Source organism: Leuciscus leuciscus, assembly GCF_965113295.1.
Source record: "Leuciscus leuciscus genome assembly, chromosome: 13".
Taxonomy (NCBI): domain Eukaryota; kingdom Metazoa; phylum Chordata; class Actinopteri; order Cypriniformes; family Leuciscidae; genus Leuciscus; species Leuciscus leuciscus.
In genome coordinates, this window is record NC_138737.1 from 2,319,380 (window position 1) to 2,340,159 (window position 20,780).

A 20,780-nucleotide genomic window follows, 5' to 3' on the forward strand; every position below is an offset into this window, starting at 1 on the left:
GTTTTTTTTGTGCATACAATCTACAAATCAGCCAGGATGCAGAAAAAAAGGACTCAACAGTGAAGGGGTGAATCTCTAAAACATCAAGAGTGCAAAACAGACACACACACACACACTTATACACACTAGAACACACACACACACACAAATGAAAGCTAATTTTAGGAAATGTGTGAAATAATAGAATAGCCTATGTAAATAGTATGCAAATAATTTAAATATATAGTTATGATATTTAAAACACTTTTTACATTTTTCTATTTTCCATTGTTTGATAATAATTATACTTTTACTGTTATTTTAGTTTTTTGATCATTATTTGATGTTACCAGTTACTCTTCATTGAATTTGTTCATTGAATTTTCAGTTACTGTTCATTGAATACTGTTCATTGAATTCAAAATGTTTATTGTGAAAGATTAATAAAAATATTTGCATTTTCAAAAAGAATTGCATTTTTATTAAGTTAGAATTAAGTTAAAATTAAACATTGGGTAATAAAATGCTTTCCATTTGTTCTCTTTCTAATGCAGTGTTCAGGTTTGACTGTATTATAAAGTAAAATTGGAACTTCAAATTACCATTTAAACCAACCAAACAAACAAAAAAAAAGACAAAAATAGTCTTTGAGAATCTGTTATTATATTTTAAAATCAACAACCTCAAAAAAAATGGGCAAATATGTGCAAAAATCACTAGAATTCGCAAGCCTTTCTACAGAGAGCTGTAAATCCATCTAGTGGTAAAAATGTGCTATTGCGTGATAAAAATGCTCAGTGTGTCCACCTGGTGGCACCCATCTCATTTCAAAAATTGCTTTCATGAGGCCTAGGCTTGACTCTAAAATGAAATACAGCTTTAATAAAAAATAAAAAATAAAAAATTATATATAAAAAAATTCTATTATATTCAATGGGAAAAAATGGGTCATAATTATTGCATAAATATTAATTATAAATCATAAAATTATCTCAAAACACCAAAAAAGAAAAGAAAAAATATTATAAAAAAAAAGTAAAAAAAATTATTTTTGATTTTTTTTTTATATATATGAATCCCGCCCTCCGGGTCCATTTGGACCCGAAAGTCCCAAGTGTGACTGTTAAACGAAGGACCCCAGAGGGTTAACCAAGATTATAATGATCAACTTGAGAAGGAAAGGGTAAGAGAAACATTAAACAAAGATGAATATGGGTCTGTCTTTGGCCACACTAAAACTGAAACGGTGAGCTCAGTGGAGTCACCGGAGAGACTGAGCAACCACTCCAGCTCAGCCAGTACCCACAGCAGTAGAGTAGATGCACAGGCCGAGCTTGCGGCTAAGCTGGAACAATCAAAAGCCATGAAAGAAATCCAAGCTCAGCAAGCACATCTTCAGAAGTTAGAAGGTGAATGGAAACTTAAAGAGGCAAAAATGTTAGTAGAAATGAAACAAAAAGAGGTGGAAATGCAACAACAGTTGGAACAAGAGAGAACCAAATTGCAGCAGTTACAAGCAGCAAAAGATGTTGCCATAGCAGCAGCTCGTGTGAGAGCATATGACGATTTTGAAGGGTTTGAGAACCATGATGAGGTGATTAATGACACAACTAACTCTGCTTGCTACAGAAAGGAAACTGAACCTCGATTAAATCCTGATGCTGCATCATTCCAACCTCACCAAATTGCTCCGGAGGTGACAATGTCCCAGGAGTCTGTCAGTCTAGCCCAAGCAATCGCCAGCTCGGTAAGCATGAACCGCTTGCCTGTCCCTGAACCAACCATGTTCCGTGGTGACCCTTTACAGTTTACAGATTGGAAGATGTCATTCATAGCTCTTATTGACAGAAAACCCCTCCCACCAAGTGAGAAGATGTTTTATCTAAAAAATTATCTTGCTGGAGAGGCGCGCAAAGCTGTAGAAGGTTTCTTTTATCGAGATTCGGAAAGCGCATACAATGGAGCATGGAAAGTCTTACAAGACAGATATGGGAACCCGTTCATCATACAAAAGGCTTTCCGAGATAAGCTCATGAGATGGCCAAAGATCAACACAAACGACCCACTTGCACTACAAGAGTTTGCTGACTTCCTCCAAGGCTGCACTGAGGCGATTCCCCATGTCAAAGGACTAGCTATCCTTAACGATTGTGAGGAAAACCACAAGTTGCTAAAAAAACTACCGGAATGGATTGTGCGCAAGTGGAGTCGAATTGTTGTAGAGGAACTTGACTCATCCGGAAGCTATCCAGATCTTGCATGCTTCACAAAGTTCCTGAGCAAAGAGGCACGGATAGCCTGTAACCCTATTGCTTCTCCATTGTTGATGAACTTCAAGGCCACAGATGAAAGATCACCAAAGAGAGCCAAAGCTCTCAACACAAATACACAAACTAAGAATTTCACTCAGGAGAAACAAGAAACAAACAGCAGTAAACCAAAATCACTGTGCTCTGTCTGTAAAAGTGAAGCTCATAACATCACCAAGTGTCCCACCTTCGCAGCAAAGAGTGGTGAAGATAAAAAGGCATTCATCTGTGAAAATCGGCTCTGCTTTGGGTGCTTGAGGAAGGGTCACATGACCAAAGATTGTAAGAGACGACACACATGCAACATATGCAGCCGTCGTCACCCAACCTGCTTGCGCGATGACAGGAAACAAAGACCTGTGGAAGCAACAACGAATAGCTCCACTTCCACAGAAAACCATGCAAGCTTGGAAATGCACAAGGTTGTATCCCATGCATCAACACAACGTGCTTCTGCTACCTCAAGTATCGTCCCAGTCCTTGTGTCTTCAATACAAGAGCCACACAGAGAAGTACTTACGTACGCAATACTGGACACACAGAGTGACTCAACGTTTGTCTTAGAAGATGTACTTGACAAGCTGAATGTTGATGCCCAACCAGTAAAATTAAAATTAAGTACTATGACGGCTATTGATACAATCATATCTAGCAAGAACGTCCATGGTCTACAAGTACGAGGACTGCACTCTAAGAACCACATCCAATTACAGCAAGCCTACAGCCGTGACTTTATCCCGGTGGACAAGTCTTACGTCCCAACGAAGGAAACAGCTTTACTCTGGCCTCATCTCAGACATTTGGCAGATAAGCTACCACCCCTTCAAGACTGTGATGTAGGGCTCTTGATTGGCTATGACTGTCCAGCAGCACTAGCTCCTCTTGAGGTTATCATTGGAGACAGAAATCAACCGTTTGCACAGAGATCAAAACTAGGATGGAGTATCATAGGCTCATCAAATCCTCACCTAGACAGACAAGGAAGTCAGAGCTTTGTGCATCGGCTCACAGTAAAGGAACTGCCAATTCCATCGACGACAGATGTTCTAAAAGCCCTAGAATCAGACTTTATCGAGAGAACTTATGAAGATAAATATGTGTCCCAGAACGATGTTCATTTCATACAGTTCCTCAGTGACAACATCACACAGAAGAAAGACGGACATTATGAGATGCCCCTCCCTTTCAAGGGCAACAGTCCACCCAACCTACCAAACAACAAGAGGCTAGCCACAGTTCGCCTGCAGTGTCTTAAGAAGAAGTTAAAGACCAATAAACAATATTATGATCAATACAAAACATTCATGGAAGAAACAATTAACAAGGGTGATGCAGAGCCTGCCCCTACAACATTTGCAGGAGAGACTGAGTGGTACCTTCCGCATCACGGCATCTTTCATCCCAGAAAACCAAACAAGCTGAGAGTCGTATTCGACTGTTCAGCCAAATTCCATGGTGTTTCTCTAAACGACACTCTGCTAACTGGGCCTGATCTTATCAATCCTCTGGTAGGAGTTCTCTGCCGCTTCAGGCCGTAGCGATCATCTGTGATATCGAAAGAATGTTTTATCATTTCTTCGTCACTCCTGAATCCCGGAATTATCTGAAATTCCTCTGGTGGAAAGGTGGAGATTTGGAGAAGGAACCACAGGAATACAGGATGGCAGTTCATCTCTTCGGAGCCGCCTCGTCTCCAGGATGTGCCAACTTTGGCTTAAAACATCTCGCACGGCAACACAAAGCTACCTATCCACTAGCATCAACATTTGTGGAGAAAAACTTTTATGTTGATGACGGGCTAGTCAGCGTCCCATCAGTCGAGGAAGCCCAGAAACTGATCATTGAGTCACAGGAGTTGTGCAAAAGAGGAGGTCTACGCCTCCATAAATTCAACTCAAATGAGGAAGCAGCCCTCGCCTGCTTAGATCCCACAGAAAGAGCAGCAACCATCAAACCTCTAGGACTGGATCCAACCCTATCAGAGCGTGCACTCGGCATTCAATGGTCGATTGAAACTGATACTTTCAGTTTTAGCAGCAGCTTGAAAGATCAGCCTTCAACCCGGCGTGGTTGCCTTTCTGTCATTGCCTCTCTTTATGACCCTCTTGGATTCATCGCTCCATTCAGCCTAACTGGAAAGCGTATACTTCAAGAGCTGTGTCACAGAGGCATCGGATGGGATGATCCACTCCCAGAAGATATGAGGCCACGGTGGGAGGAGTGGATAAATGGGCTTCAGAGGTTGAGAGAGGTTTCAATTCCGAGATGTTACCACCCACATGACTTCCATAACATTGTCAGAGTAGAGTTGCACCATTTTTCGGATGCCAGCTGCGTGGGATACGGTGCATGTTCTTACCTCAGGTTAAAAAATGACAAGGATGAAGTCCATTGCAGTCTCGTTCTGGCGAAAGCAAGAGTTGCACCCTCAAAGGTCACAAGTATCCCGAGACTAGAACTCGCAGCAGCTGTGGTTTCTACGAAAGTCAGTTTCATGTTAAAAAGTGAACTTGACAAAGATTGATGAAGAGGTTTTCTGGACAGACTCACAAGTTGTGCTTGGGTATATTAACAATGATGCCCGTAGGTTCCACATATTTGTTGCAAACTGTGTTCAGCTGATAAGGGATAACAGTGATCCCAGTCAGTGGCACTATGTGGACACCGCAGAAAACCCGGCAGATCACGCTTCCCGAGGTCTTTGTGCTTCAGACATTCATTCAACAAACTGGCTGCGAGGACCGAAGTTTCTCTGGGAGAGTAAGTTACTTCTAACACCCAGCGCTCCATCAGAATTACTCATTGGTGATCCTGAAGTCAAGACAATTCAGGTGTTTGCAACAGAAGTCAAAAACTGCAATGACATCCTCAGGCGTTTGAGTCAGTTTTCCTCCTGGACAACAATTATTAAGGTGGTGGCAAGAATCAAGAGGCTGGGGTCTAAACAGAAACAACACAGTGAGTATGTGACTGTTAAGGAGCGCGAGAAGGCTGCAGAAGAAGTGATTAAGATCGTACAGCAGCAAGCTTTCCCCCAGGAGATAAGATGCTTCAGGGTAAAAAAGACCTTCCAAACTCAAGCTCTCTTTTCCGTCTCGACCCTATCTGGTCTGAAGGACTTCTCTGTGTTGGTGGGAGATTGAAAGAGTCATCGCTCTGTCACAAAGTCAAGCACCCAGTCATCCTACCGAATAGCAGCCACATCACCAAGCTGATTGTGTCTCATTTCCATGCTAAAACATGCCATCAGGGTCGAAGCCAGACTTTAATGGAGCTTCGGGCCAATGGATTCTGGGTAATTGGTGGGAGCAAGTTGGTTGCCAAGCTTATACACACTTGTGTGCTTTGCAGAAAACTGCGACGGCCGACAGAAAGACAACAAATGGCCGAGCTTCCCGCAGAACGCGTCGAAGCCTCAGCACCTTTCACGCACAGCGGCATGGACTGTTTCGGTCCTTTCATTGTAAAGAGAGCCCGCAAAGAATACAAAAGATACGGCTTAATTTTCACATGTCTGTACTCTAGAGCTGTTCATATTGAAATGCTCGAAGATTTGTCAACAGACTCATTCATCAACTCATTGAGATGCTTCATCAGCCTGAGAGGAGCTGTTCAACAACTTCGCTGTGACCAAGGCTCTAATTTTGTTGGCGCCAGGAATGAGCTCAAGGAAGCACTTAAACAGTGTGATACTAAGCTACTGGAAATCTTCCTGACTGAGAAGCAGTGCGAATTTGTCTTCAATGCTCCCTCTGACAGTCCTGCAGGTGGTGTCTGGGAACGCCAGATCAGAACTGTTCGAAATGTGCTGAATGCCACCTTTGCACAGTGCCCAGGTCGACTTGATGACGCCTCCCTCAGAACACTGCTATATGAGGCCATGGCTATTGTTAATAGCCGCCCGTTAACAGTGGATGGAATCAATGATCCACAGGCACTGGAGCCTATAACACCGAATCACCTCATTATGATGAAATCTAAAGTTGCTCTTCCTCCTCCTGGAGTATTTGTCAAGGAGGACCTGTATGCGACAAAGAGGTGGAGAAGAGTTCAGTATCTCATCGAACAGTTTTGGAGCCGCTGGAAAAAGGAGTATCTGCTGAACATATCCTTGAGACAGAAATGGCACTCACCTCAACGCAACCTCCAAGTGAATGACATTGTCATTATTAAAGACGACAACCTCCCAAGAAATCAGTGGCAACTTGGACGAGTGATTGAGACTGTTCAAAGTAGTGATGGCTTGGTTCGTCGAGTTAAAGTGCAAGTTGGGGAGAGGAAACCTCATAAAAAACAAGATCCTCCCTCCAAGCCCTCAGTTATTGAGAGACCAGTAAAAAAATTGGTGCTCCTCCTAGAGAACTGACTAGAAGAAAGCGATTGATAACACTGCACAAACTGCTCTGTGTTACACCTCTGATAGCTTAACTTAAGGCTATTCATTTCTTAAAGTCAAGAAATCCTGCACAATTCACTTATTCTTTGTATATTTGTTCATTCATTGTACTAGGATTTGGTGGGAGTGTAAATGTCTTATAAATCGCATTAATATTTTCCTACACAGTTTATAAAATATATAATATTTTATTTTTATATGTTAAAAAGACATTATAGTTCGACACTGTCACCTTGTCTGTTCAGGCTTTTATTTTGAAAAGCACCGTTCTTCTTCTTCGGAAAGTTTTTTGTGACGCTAAAAACTTCCTGCTACTCTCTCTTCACAATGTGGTGCTCACGCGTCGTCGGAAGAACGGTAAAACTTGTAAACACTATAATTATTTATCGTGTTCATCCATTTGAATCTTGTAAAGAAAGAGTTTACATTGTGATTTAATTTATTTCTGTATTGCTCGTACATGTTATTTTTTAAGAGCTCCGAACTGTGATGGTGTGTCGAGCTAGAGAGCATGGTAGCTGATGGCAGAAACTCTTTGAATTAGCGCCCTTGGAGAAGCGGAATGAGGTACAGTATGAAGGAAATGTGTGGAGTTTGTATTATCAAAAAGAGATTTTGTTTAAGGAAAAGAGAATGTCAATACTTCATTTGTTTAGAGGTTTTTTGCACATTTCATCAATATAAAACATATTCTTTCTGTGAACAATTACAATATATTGTATTTCATTTAAAAGAAGCATGTGATATTTCATTTGTCATGAAGGCTTAAAAACATATTTCATTTCATATTGGTCATCTGTTGAAATGATTTATTGTGTGTAAACATGATTCATATGCGAACATAATATATGTGCAAATTATTTGTGAAGCTACATAGAAGCATTTTGTATTTCTTCTGTTTCTTCTGTAGTTTTCACGGTGTTCATGGTCTTGTGATGCATGGTGCTCATTGAGAGGAAGAAATAAATCGACACCCGTTTGAAACTATCTGCGTCTTGATTAATATATCCAAGGGGCCGCTACAAATTAGTCTTTATGCGGTTTAATATTGACAGACACTGGTCTATATCGCGATTTTATTTAAGTTTACTGACCTAGTTTTCATCTAAAGGTGTAACCACCGGAACTGCGAGTACACTGCTGGGCGATTTCGAACGTTCCGAAACCAGGAAATGTGATAAAGGCCTATGGTGTCGACTTGAAGTTACACATGGTTTGTCTTAAAACTTATTAAAAACACCATAAAGACATGTAATAAACAATAAGAGCTAGATTTTCACCACAGGGGGACTTTAACCCTTTCACGCATAGTGGTCACTACAGTGGACAGCTATTAAAAAAGCATTTTCTTGAATTTGCACGGGTTTTTATGGCAAAGTTGCACATCAGCCTCTTCATTGGACCCTGGTGCATCATCCTATAAATTGCAACCAAGTGGCAAGCCTTTGTGTTTCGATTTTTTCCCCCTCCAAACCAAGATGGCCAAGGGTCAGTCAGACATGCCAAGTTGCTCCGGAATATCCACCCATTCCTTCTATCCTAGGAGACTCTTGTAGGTAAAAAAAATATTGCAGCATCAAGCAATATCTAATGAGTCATATCACAGTAAAATTTTCCAAGTTTTGATTTTAGATTGAGAGAAAACTCTGATTAATCGCATGTTCACTGTAGTGGACGTCATGCATCAATTGCTACATTTCAGCTACAATTCATAATTATATTGTGAATATTGTTTTTGAAATTTAAAACTTAAAAACTTAATCTGCAGTGACTTTTTTTACTGTAAATAAATGTACTTGTATTATTAGAATGTAATTTTCATTGACATCGAAAAAAGTAATGTGATTACATAATGCATGTTACTTGTAATGCGTTTCTTTACTCATAACATCAAAAAGTAATCTGATTACGTAATGCATGTTACTTGTAATGCGTTTCTTTATTCATAACATCAAAAAGTAATCTGATTACGTAATGCATGTTACTTTTAATGCGTTTCCTTACTCATAACATCAAAAAGTAATCTGATTATGTAATGTGCGTTATTGTAATGCATTTCTTTACTCATAACATCAAAAAGTAATCTGATTATGTAATGCACATTACTTGTAGTTAATTACTTGTTAGATCAAAAAGTAATCTGATTATGTAATGCATGTTACTTGTAACACATTACTTTACTTGTAACATCAAAAAAGTAATCTGATTATGTAATGCATGTTACTTGTAACACATTACTTTACTTGTAACATCAAAAAAGTAATCTGATTACGTAATGCATGTTACTTGTAACACATTACTTTACTCATAACATCAAAAAGTAATCTGATTACGTAATGCATGTTACTTGTAATGCGTTTCCTTACTCATAACATCAAAAAGTAATCTGATTACGTAATGCATGTTACTTGTAATGCGTTTCCTTACTCATAACATCAAAAAGTAATCTGATTACGTAATGCATGTTACTTGTTTTTTTATTTCAAAGTGTTTTTATTGTTTTAAATGTACATAACACAAACAAACCAACATACATTCTCTTATGTCATACAAGGCATCCCCATCCACAAACCTCATAATTTGTATACATTATCTCACATATCTCCTTTCGTCGCAGATTGGCATCCAAGGTTCATACAAATACTGAGAATGCACACAGAACACAAAAAAATAAAAAAAATAAAAAAATAAATTCAAAAGTAAATAAAAAAAAAGTGAGAAGGGGAGATGAGAACAATTGTTTTAATCTAAAGAATTAGCATCAAATGCATTTTCATAATAATCCAAGAAAGGGTACCATACATTCTGAAACCTTTCTGCTGAGTTTTGGACTGTAGTTCTTAACTTTTCAAGCTGGAGGAAGGACATAGTTTCGCACACCCAACGTGAATGTTTTGGGGGTGAGGAAGATTTCCAATTTGTAAGAATTAGTCGGCGAGCTAACAATGTAGAGAATGCTATTAATTGAGATTGGCCTCTTGAGACCCCAACCTTACTGTGTACCACCCCAAATATTGCAATGATAGGATCTGGATCAATATTCTTTTTACAAATGTAGGTGAATGTATTAAATATCTCAGACCAGAATGTGCCTATGCTCGGGCATGACCAGAACATGTGAGCCAGAGAGGCAGGGGCTTGGTGACAGCGCGTACAGTTGGGATCCACATTAGGATATATTTTGGCCAATTTGGTCCTAGAGAGGTGCAGGCGATTAAATACTTTGAATTGTATCAACCTGTGCCTAACACAGATAGACGATGTGTAAATTTTATGTATAGCTCTTTGCCAAATTTCATCCGTCAATTCTGTGTTTAGATCCTCCTCCCACTGTACCCTAAGAGATAGAAGAGATGGGCATTTCATGGCCTGAATAGCAGTATACAGCTGGGAGACATCACCCGAGAGATGGGGCTTGACCGTCAGACAATGATCAAGAGGGCTGATATTTGGTTTTAAGGGGAATGAACGAAACTGGGAACGGACAAAATCCCGGACCTGAAGATACCTAAAAAAATGTGTTTTTGGTAAACTTAATTCATTAACCAAATAGTCAAAAGAAACGAACGTGCCATTTACAAAAAGATCTCCCACACTGTTTATGCCTTTTCTAGCCCAGGTGAGAAAGGCCGTATCTATAAGCGATGGCTTAAAAAGAAAGTTTGAGGACAGAGGCATAGACACCAAAGCTTGTATGTGACCAAAATGTTTGCGAAATTGGGTCCATATGCGTAAGCTGCCTCTTACAATAAGATTGTCTGTATGTGCACCCACTGCCACTGGCAGTGGAGCACACAGCATTGAGGCCAAAGAGACGGACGAGCATGAATGTTGTTCCATTAGACACCAACTTGGACTACTCCCACCAATAGAAGCTCCATACCATATTACTAATTTGTGAATGTTTGCAGCCCAATAATAGTATAATAAATTTGGTAGAGCTAGTCCAGCATTCTCCTTACGTCTCTCGAGAACTGTTTTCCGCACGCGAGGTATAGTTTTGTTCCATATAAATGTACTGATGTGCCTGTCAAGCTCCTTAAAGAATGATTTGGGTATGAAGATTGGGACTGTTTGGAATAAGTACAAGATCTTAGGTAGCGTTACCATCTTTATTGAATTAATACGTCCAGCCAAGGACAGGGGCAGAGTAGACCAACGATTAAGGTTCTCCTTGATCTGTCCTAAGGCTGGTTTGAAATTATTTTGGAATAGGTCCTTATATCTACTTGTGACACTTACTCCCAGGTATGTCATGGGGCCCTCTGTAGTCCTGAATGGGTATGAGTCGAAGGATCGATTCCGAGCCAAAACATTAATTGGGAACAAAACACTTTTGGTGAGGTTAATCTTGTACCCAGAGGATTTACCAAATTGAGAAATGGTGTCTAGGCATTCTGGGATTGAAGTCTCCGGATCTGATATAAACATCAGCAAATCATCGGCATACAATGACACTTTATGAACCAGGCCGCCCCTCGTGATACCCCGTATATTGTTATTACATCGCAATGCCGCGGCAAGTGGCTCAATGACCAGATCAAAAAGAAGAGGGGACAACGGACAACCCTGTCGTGTCCCTCTCTGAACAGTGAAATATTGCGAATTAAAGTTTTTAGTCCTCACTCTAGCTTGGGGTGCTGCATACAACGTCTGAATCCAAGAAACAAAGACTGGACCAAAGCCGACTTTGCTTAGAGTTTTGAAAAGGTGTCCATACTCAATTCGATCGAAAGCTTTATGCGCGTCTAGTGAAATCACTATTTCTGGCGAGTGAATCGAATGTTTAGAATATATTATGTTAAAGAGGCGACGTAAATTGTGAAAAGACTGCCTGCCCTTTACAAAGCCTGTCTGGTCAGGATGCACAATTTTTGGTACTATAGATTCCAATCTTAAGGAGAGAATCTTTGTAAGTATTTTATAATCACATGTGAGTAGGCTGATCGGGCGATAAGACTCGCATTTAGTGGGGTCTTTGTCTTTTTTGGGAAGCACAGATATTGTGGCTTGGGTCATAGATATAGGCAGCTTCTCTTGTTTGAGTGATTCATTGTAGACGAGGCACAATAAAGGTATCAACTTGGAGGCAAAAGCCTTATAAAACTCAATTGGATACCCATCTGGGCCTGGTGCCTTTCTATTTTTCATTGACCTAATTGCTTGACTAATCTCAGTTTCAAATATCGGCTGCTCAAGGATGGCCTTATCCTCCTCAGCTATGGTCGGGAGAGTTACATTGTCAAGAAATACATGGTCACTAGGATTGTCTGAAGAATATAAGGATGAATAAAATAATCTGAATTGCTCATTAATATCTTTGGGGTCAAGCTTAACTTCTCCATCCGCAGTTTGTATTTTTGTAATAAAATTGGCAGCAGAATATTGACGCAGCTGGTGAGAGAGTAACCTACTTGCCCGCTCTCCATATTCGTAAAAGTTTTGTCTAGATTTCAGAAATTTCTCTCCTGCTTCCGTAGAGGCAAGAAGATCAAATTCAGTTTGTAATGCTATTCTTTTTTTGCGGAGGTCAGCTGTAGGGGCCGAGGAGTGTTGCTGGTCAACATCGTGGATTAGATTGATCAACTCATTGTAACGTCTAGACCTGCTTCTATTAAGACGAGCAGTGTATTCTATTATTTGACCCCTAATATATGCTTTAAGAGTTTCCCAAAGTATTAGAATATCGGTGTCTGGCAGCTGATTAGTTTCAATAAAGAAATCAATCTGTGTTGAAATAAAGTCTACAAATGTTTCATCAGACAACAAAGATGTATTAAATCGCCAATTACATTGAATTGGCCTTCTAACCTGGAGCCAAAGCTCCATAGTGACCGGAGAGTGGTCAGAGATAACAATGCTTTCATAACTGCAAGACTTAATTGATGAAAGCATTTTTTGATCCAGCAAAAAGAAATCTATTCTTGAGTATGTTTGATGAACAGCGGAGAAGAAGGAAAACTCCTTTGACGTAGGATTCTTAAATCTCCATGGATCTACTACACCACTAGAACCGCAAAAAGCATTTATAATAGTTGCAGATTTAGAGGGGGAAGGAGGGGCTGTAAATACTTTGGAACGGTCTAAAGAAGGTTTAAGAACCGTATTAAAGTCTCCTCCCAGAATCAGATGATGTGTGCCCAGCTCTGGTATACGGCCAAACAGTTCTTTAAAAAAGTCTGGGTTATCCCAATTTGGAGCATACACACTAACCAGGACCACCGGCACGTTATAAAGTCTGCCCTGGACAATCACAAAACGCCCGCATTTATCACTAATAACACTGGTTTGTATAAATTGTACATTTTTGCCAATCAAGATGGCTGTACCGCGAAATTTAGAATTTAATTCAGAGTGGTAAACCTGTGATACGCATCCTCTCTTTAATTTAGGAATGTCTGTTGTACGAAGGTGTGTTTCCTGTAGGAAAATTATCTCTGCTTTCAATTTGTTTAAATGTGAAAACACCTTACTTCGCTTTACAGGATGATTGAGTCCCCTCACGTTCCAGCTCACAAATTTAGTCGCAAGTCTATTCATTCCATCTGCAGAACCCATGGCTGATAAAGTCCAACTCAGTGCTATTGTGAAAACTCATCTTCAACTCTGAGAAAGAAAAAGAAGGTAAAGGGGAAAGGAACAAAAGTACAAAGACATAAAAAGAGCAGACTGTGCAAAGTAAAAAGAAAACTTTTAAATCACCCATTAACAACACAGACCCCTGCTGGTCCCTCCCCAAATGAGAGACTGCACCCCCCCCCCAACCTCCCAAGCCACTATGAAGTTTCATAGAAAGAAGAAAATAAAACTTACCGAGTGGAGCTGAGGCCCCACACAAACCTTATAATAACCATTTAGCTGAACATCTATAACATTAACAAGACTAATTAGAACCATTACTCAATATCCCTGTGTACATGGAAGAGAGAAGAAAGAAAATAAAATAAATAAAATAAATCAAGTTATCAGTACTTTGATTTCTGCATATGTTAGAAAACGATTCTAAGTGAAACATGAAAAACCAAGCAGACATATATGAATTATTGTATATAAAGAAAAATTGAAAATAAATAATAAAATGAATAGATATATTATAATAATAGGCCTACTTTAAAACAGTCAAATTATCCATACTCGTTTCCTACATATTAGAAGACAGTTCTGAATGAAACATGAAAAAATAAAATACAAAAAATGTATGCCTCAGTCCGCATATGCAACTAGCCATCAGTACACTGTCCAATGTCACTGAACTGATCCAATGTCCCATGGCATTACACTGCAGCGATATTGATCCCCAACAACAATTGGTTCACTGCAATACTCCCACCAAATATACCAAGGTATGTAGCCGAACAAACTCCCATATTAATCACTCATAAGTCCCCTGACGAAGGTAACCGCCTTCTCTGGGTCAGTAAAGCTCTTCTGTTGGCCGTCCCGAGTCGTAATCCTCAGTTTTGCAGGATACAACAGCCCGTATTTTACTCCCTCGCATTGCCGTAATAACTGTCTCACCTGCCCGAAAGCCGCTCTCCGTCGCGCCACATTCTGCGTGTAATCAGGGAACACTCTGATAGTGTCGCCATTTTCAGATACAAGTTTTGGAGATGTAACAGCCTTTCGTAGAATGCTTTCCTTCTCTTGATAGTAGTGGCACTTGACGACCAAAGCTCTCGGTGGCTGCCCGTCTCCCGGGGCTTGCTGCAAAGTACGGTGAACCCTATCAATAACGGGCGGTTCGTCCAGGCCCATCACTTTTTGTAAAAGGTTTGCAACGAAGGTGCTCGCTGAAACACCTGCCTCTCGTCCTTCTTTAACCCCAAAGATGCGTAAATTACATCTCCGTGATCTCGCTTCCAAATCCTCAGCCTTTGCCGCCAAACTCACCACCTCTTTTTTCAGTTCAGCCACCTGCTGCTCCAGATTAGCGATAGCATCCGAGTGAGTGTTAGCTGCAGTTTCCAAGCCTGCGGTGCGCTCCTCTAGCGCGTTAGCTTTGACGTTAGCCTGATCGATTGCACCCTTCAGCTCGTCTCTCAAACCACTGATTTGCTTGCGTATTTCTTCATTTTGCATCTCTGCTTTCTCATCCATTTTCGCCAGCAGTTCGTTTCTCAATGAATTTATTGCTTGCAATATAGCTGACTGCCCCGAGCTCGTGCTTTCTGCTGGTTCGCTAGCTTTAGCAGCCTTCCTCAGGTCCGGCATATTTATAAGCGGCTCAACTCGATTAACAGAATAAAAACAGAAATTCTCACATTTTACCAATGCACACAGTCTCTGTATGGCTTCAAACTGTGAAAAAAAAGTGTCTTGTTAACGAATTTTAAGGTTCATGTGGGAGAGCTCAGTTAGACACGTCTACATCTCTCCGAGGCCCAACCGGAAGCCATGCATGTTACTTGTAATGCGTTTCTTTACTCATAACATCAAAAAGTAATCTGATTACGTAATGCATGTTACTTGTAATGCGTTTCCTTACTCATAACATCAAAAAGTAATCTGATTAGGTAATGCACATTACTTGTAGTTAATTACTTGTTAGATCAAAAAGTAATCTGATTAGGTAATGCATGTTACTTGTAACACATTACTTTACTTGTAACATCAAAAAAGTAATCTGAATGCGTTATGCATGTTACTTGTAATGCGTTACCCCCAACACTGATCATTTCAGATGAGATTGAAAAAAAACGTATCGCTAGGTTTTCTCAGAGGACGGCTATGATAGAAATGTGCATGTCCATCTTGAACATAATCAGAATTATCAGCTAATAAGGGTAAATCTCCATACTCTGGTGCACTGGAGGGAGCATCTGAGTGGTTTCCACAGTTGTACCTTGACAGACTGTAGAAAATTCTGATGGAATCACGTCCTCATGTTCTGATATCAAAGATACGCAAAGTGCAACTTGTATGAAGTTGTATGAAGCCTTTGCAATATTTTGCATTTATATTTGTTGTATATATTTTATAGTTTTCACATGATTTGATATAACTTTATTGATTAGTTTGTTAAATTCACATACTTTATCTGTTTGATTATTGTCTTATATTTAATATAGTATATCTTAAGTTTAAACCATAACCGCATGCTGTCCACTCAAGTGGACATCTGAAGATCTCTTTGAAAAATTTGTAAAAAAAAATAAAATAAAAATCAATTCTTGTTTTTCATGCCCTAAGAGCAATAAAAACACATAGGAAAAAAATCCTGACTGAGGTTCTCATAATTCATGCATGAAAGGGTTAAGAACACTTATGTTTTTGGAACAGCAGAAATATACTGTATTGGTTTCCTCTGTAAACAAAGCAGCGCTGCGCTTATAAACACTGTAACATATTTTAGGCATTATTCGTTGGAACTTTGATTAGCCATTTTTATGAACCAAACATAATTGAATTTGCTCTTCCTGGCACTGAGCTAGTTAAATATCTCCATGCTTCTCCCGTGTTCATCATGTAGGCTGTCTGCACGTGATCACCATCCATCCGCTCATGACGCTTTTCTCCTGCCTCCACCATCAGTAGCGCTGTTTCCTTCTGGCTTCGGCATAAAGGCCAATTTTTGTAATTGCACCATTCTACTCGAACAAAATTTAGTTCAAGTTTAATTCAAGCACTTTCAAAGACCTATCTTTGTTTTCACAAGACTTTCCCAGCCTTGAATCCATGTGTCTGAAATACTTTCAAGGAGCGTGGGAACCCTCACTTCTTCCAAACAAATGAAAAAATCTTACCGACCCCAAACTTTGTTAATAAAACTCCACAATTCCAACTCGTCATACTAAAGTTTGGTTGCATCTTATAATAGTTTTATGGGCCAGTAATTCCTTCACATAAATGGCAGCAGGTCTTGAAGAGTTGTTGGACCATCACAAAAAATGTATATCTCCAGATTCTGTCCTGTTTAATTATTGTGCATTTGCTCATTAAAACAGAGTCGGTGCTTCCGGCAGCACATCAATCATGGGGAAGCCAGAGATTAAGATCCATAAAGCAGACATGAGTTATGAGTTACAGCAGGAGGTTCTTCAGGTCACTTCTCTGGCTTTCAATCTGTATGAAAGACACTGGGACATCGCTCGCTACATTGTAAAGGTTGGTTCTCTAGAGTTGTACTGTGAGACTGGAATGTCTCAGTGAAATGCAGTTGTTTCAGTATTGTGTAAATGTGCTGGGTTTTTTTGGTCAGGAGCTTGATGGTGGAGATTGAGTGTTTTTTGTTGATGTGAGTTTGTGGAACATTAATACTGTGTCTTTCTTTATAGGAACTTGAGAAGAGGCAATGGGGCTACTGGAACTGCATTGTGGGGTACTGTGCTTTCTATGGGACTTATAGAAGGAACTGTTACTTCCGCTTCTCTTTTGGCGACACACAAATTACTGTCTTCAGAAGTCCCTGAGGGTCAGCAATGGTTCAAAAAAGCTTATTTTATCCAACCAAATAATAAAACCTGCTCCTTCAGCTCGTGGTTCATGTGTCTTTCTGCTGTGAAATCTGCACTGATTTGTATGAAGAAGGTAAACATAAGAATACCTTCTGTATTGTTATAATATTTCAAGATGAACACTTAGTTTATTTAATTATCCAAGTTCAAGTTCAAAGTTTATTATAAGCCCAAAGAGTAATTTTTGGTGCAGCATAAAATTTGTAAACATGTACAAAACACACAGTAAACAACAGAAACAGCACAACAACATTCTGACATCTTATAAGTTTAAAAGCCAAAGCATTAGGAATCATGTTAAAATCACGGGACAGCGGATGAGATGAATCTGCAAGAGTAGATCTAGCTTTCTGTAAAACAAACCGTTCAGAAATGTTTGATAACCCGCTCTGCTTAATGCCCATAATCTTACATTGACAATGACATTCAATGATTTTCGATGTATAGCAAAGTACAGATTCAATATAAGATTAGTGAACAATCATATTCAAATATGAGTATCAAATATGATCATCAGGCTTTTGAGGAAGGTTTATTTGTTCATCTCTCAATCATCATTGCATTACATTATATTAAATATCATCTTACTAAGACATATTATTGGCAGATACTGATAAATATTTTATGTCAGTATCTTAATACTGTTATAAAGATCTCATTGATTTACAAGAATCAGAATTTCATCGTACTTTTATGCCATATAAATACTGTATCAGCATCTGCAGCAAATTGCATATTATTGCTCAGTTTGTGTCTCTGAATAAATTTTTCCCTCCTCGAGTATGAGCTCAATATTCTCACTATATAGAGTATAGAGTATATAGTGCTTATATAATAATTGAGCAATAACATTCTAAAATAAGTTATAAAATATTATTACATGCGTATATACTGTAAATGTATAATAAAAGTGTATTTATTTATATAATATTATTAAAATATTAATACAATTTAAAATTATGGTTTTCTATTTTAATATACTTTAAACTCTAATTTATATCCTGTGATCCTGTGATTACTCCAGTCTTCAGTGTCACATGATCCTTCAGAAATCACTCTAATATGATGATTTGATGATTAATGTTGGAAATAGCTGTGCTAATATATATTTTTCTATAACCTGTGATACTTTTTACCGGATTCTTTGATGAATAAAAAATGTATTATATAAAAAGAGCAGCATTTATTTAAAATAGAAATCTTTTGTAATAATATACACTACATGTCAAAGGTTGGGGTCAGGAAATTTCTTTGCAAAGAAATTAATACTTTTATTCAGCAAAGTTGTGTTAAATTGATTAAAATAAAGTGATAGTAAAGATTTATATTGTTAGAAAATATTTCTATTTTTAATAAATGCTGTTCTTTTTAACTTTTTTTATTCATCAGTGAATCCTGAAAAAAAGAGTTTTTGTGTGTGTTTTTTAGTGATGCACCGATGTGAAAATTGTGGCCGATACGATAAACGATATTAATATTGCTGTTATGGCCGATACCAATATTTACCGATGTCGATATCTCTGTATAGAAAACACATTTTTTATGATAATCAAATTAAGAGCTATTTTCCAAAACACTTTTTTTTACTTTTGTATTTTATTTTCAGAAATTACTGATATTGAGCACCTTTACCTGTGTGCAAAATATGTCATCAGATTTTCAGAAGAAAAAAAATAATATTTATATAAAAATATTTTTTTATAAAGGATACAAGTGTGTCCTGAATTCACACTATGAATAAGGATGAAAAGGCAATGAATAGGCAATGTCAATGTCTGAGAGTTTTGTATAACATGCTCATTGGGTTAAATGGTGAGATTGACAAGTGCTGAAAAACTGTGCTGTTGAATTTACGCCTCCAGCCTAGTTCAACGATGTGTATAGGCTGCTCTGTAGCCTACCTAACCTCTGTCATTAAGAAACATTAAGAAATGTCCAGAAATGTCCCAGATATGTATAAACACCCCTCAGCAATCTCTGATTAATAAAGTGAATCCCAACAAAATCCCAGTGCATACATTTTCAATGATGTCCATGGTTCACGTCAACACACGCTGAACACCGGCAGTGACATATTCAACAAGAACATGAGGACTCACGCGCTGGAGAAGGGCTTCACGCTCAACGAGTACACCATCCGTCCACTGGGCGTCACTGGTGAGAGAAACACACACACTAATTTCTATTCAGTTTAACTTGAAGTATTAAAATTACTCAAACTAATTAATAAAACATATTAGACTTATTTATTAAAAAAAAAAACTAAAAAACACAACAGAATCACAACATTTTTAACTATAAATAAAATAAAACGCTTAGCCTTGAATACCACTCTGAAGCGGTATTGGAGATAGTGTGGGTTTAGTGTGCATTAAGGGCACTGCACTTTGCCATTTTTAGGACATGGGACAGTCTTGCACACTTACTTCAAGTGGTCAAGAACACAAGTGTGTGTATTTGGACAAGGCATGTCTGTACATCCAAACGTCTAGTTTACTTGCTGCTGCTTTACTTTGTTCATCTGGTGACTCGTTCTATCCTATGATGGAGATTATATCTGTAGAACCTGAAGTCACATGACCTCTGTTTCACACAGGTGTGGCTGGAGAGCCTCTGCTGGTGGACAGTGAGAAGGACATCTTTGACTACATCCAGTGGAAATACAAGGAACCAAAGGAACGCAGCGAGTGAAACCATGAGAGACAAAACTGTGTGTGTGTGTGATGTTCAACTATTCTACTAGTGCATTTTAATAGTAGAAGAGATATTTAGGGAAAGGTGTGTGTGTGTGTGTGTGTGTGTGTGTGTGTGTGTGTGTGTGTGTGTGTGTGTGTGTGTGTGTGTGTGTGTGTGTGTGTGTTTAAAGTTTGAAGGTCAGAAATCTGCTATTTCACAGTAGTCGATGGTGCTTTTTTTAATGTATATTGTTTTAAATCCAGGTCAGAAATGAGTTTGAGTGAACTGAGAAATGACATTAATGCTGTGACAATAGCTATTAGATTGTCATCCTCTCAGAAACATGTCTTTATTTCAACATGCTTTACACTGGTATGAAAGAAAGAAAGCGAACTGAAAATATATGAATGATGATTGTCTGTGTTATTTAAAGTCGGAAAACGATCCATTGTGATGTTATTGGGATATTTTTATCAGGATAATAGTCTGCCATATCATGACACGAAAGATTGTGAGGAAATTTGGGTTTTGCATTAAAATTCCCACACATCAGTTCAGGTCTGTTTTCTGATTTCTTTCCAAAATGAATACATCTGAATAATCAAGTGTTCTTATAAGATGATATGCAGATGTTTTGCTGAGAATACAGTGAACAGAATTATCTCAAAGTTTTTAATCGCAGACACTGATCGGGCTCATACCTGACGTGTATGTGGTCCTGTCATTCAAGCTTTTGTGATGCAGTAACAATAACCAGTTTGTATTTCTGGTACCTCTTCTAGTGCAATGAGTTACAGTTCATGAATAGTCATGAATAGTTTGTCAGTGAGCAGGTTTGAAAAAATGTCATGTTATTGGTATAATAAACCCACATAAGTGAGCAGAGACATCTAGGCAAGTATCTTACTCTTACCTGACACTGATATTAAAATGGGCAGTTTCTGCAATTTGGTCTATTTATTAATT

The 20,780-nt window shown here is 38.6% G+C and overlaps 2 protein-coding genes and 1 long non-coding RNA gene across 12 annotated transcripts in view; 2 read left to right on the forward strand and 1 right to left on the reverse strand.

The window, feature by feature from the left end:
* LOC309513198 overlaps positions 1 to 16,622 on the reverse strand; it is a 35,085-nt gene extending 18,463 nt beyond the window's left edge. For 2 of the 5 annotated variants that reach the window (XR_014211358.1, XR_014211359.1), the window contains exons 1-3: positions 15,090 to 16,622; positions 9,032 to 9,152; positions 8,670 to 8,789 (exon numbers count right to left, since the gene is read on the reverse strand). This is a non-coding gene — a long non-coding RNA (uncharacterized lncRNA). Of the gene's footprint in view, positions 1 to 8,547; positions 8,790 to 9,031; positions 9,153 to 15,089 lie in introns of all 5 variants that reach the window. The other 3 variants (XR_014211360.1, XR_014211361.1, XR_014211357.1) reach the window with 2 other exon arrangements.
* The window catches only part of polb (polymerase (DNA directed), beta), a 95,758-nt gene extending 75,392 nt beyond the window's left edge, over positions 1 to 20,366 (forward strand). Inside the window, exons 15-16 of one of the 6 annotated variants that reach the window (XR_014211349.1) lie at positions 19,841 to 19,970; positions 20,005 to 20,366. The gene's annotated coding sequence lies outside the window, so the exon portion shown is untranslated. Of the gene's footprint in view, positions 1 to 19,840 lie in introns of all 6 variants that reach the window. The other 5 variants (XR_014211350.1, XR_014211351.1, XR_014211352.1 and 2 more) reach the window with 5 other exon arrangements.
* LOC309513146 (uncharacterized protein) lies at positions 1,236 to 7,771 on the forward strand. Its single transcript, XM_082188860.1, has 2 exons — positions 1,236 to 7,251; positions 7,595 to 7,771. The coding sequence occupies exon 1, from the start codon at positions 1,343 to 1,345 to the stop codon at positions 3,824 to 3,826; it is 2,484 nt and encodes an 827-aa protein (XP_082044986.1). The 5' UTR covers positions 1,236 to 1,342; the 3' UTR covers positions 3,827 to 7,251; positions 7,595 to 7,771.
* Positions 20,367 to 20,780: the final 414 nt, after the last annotated feature.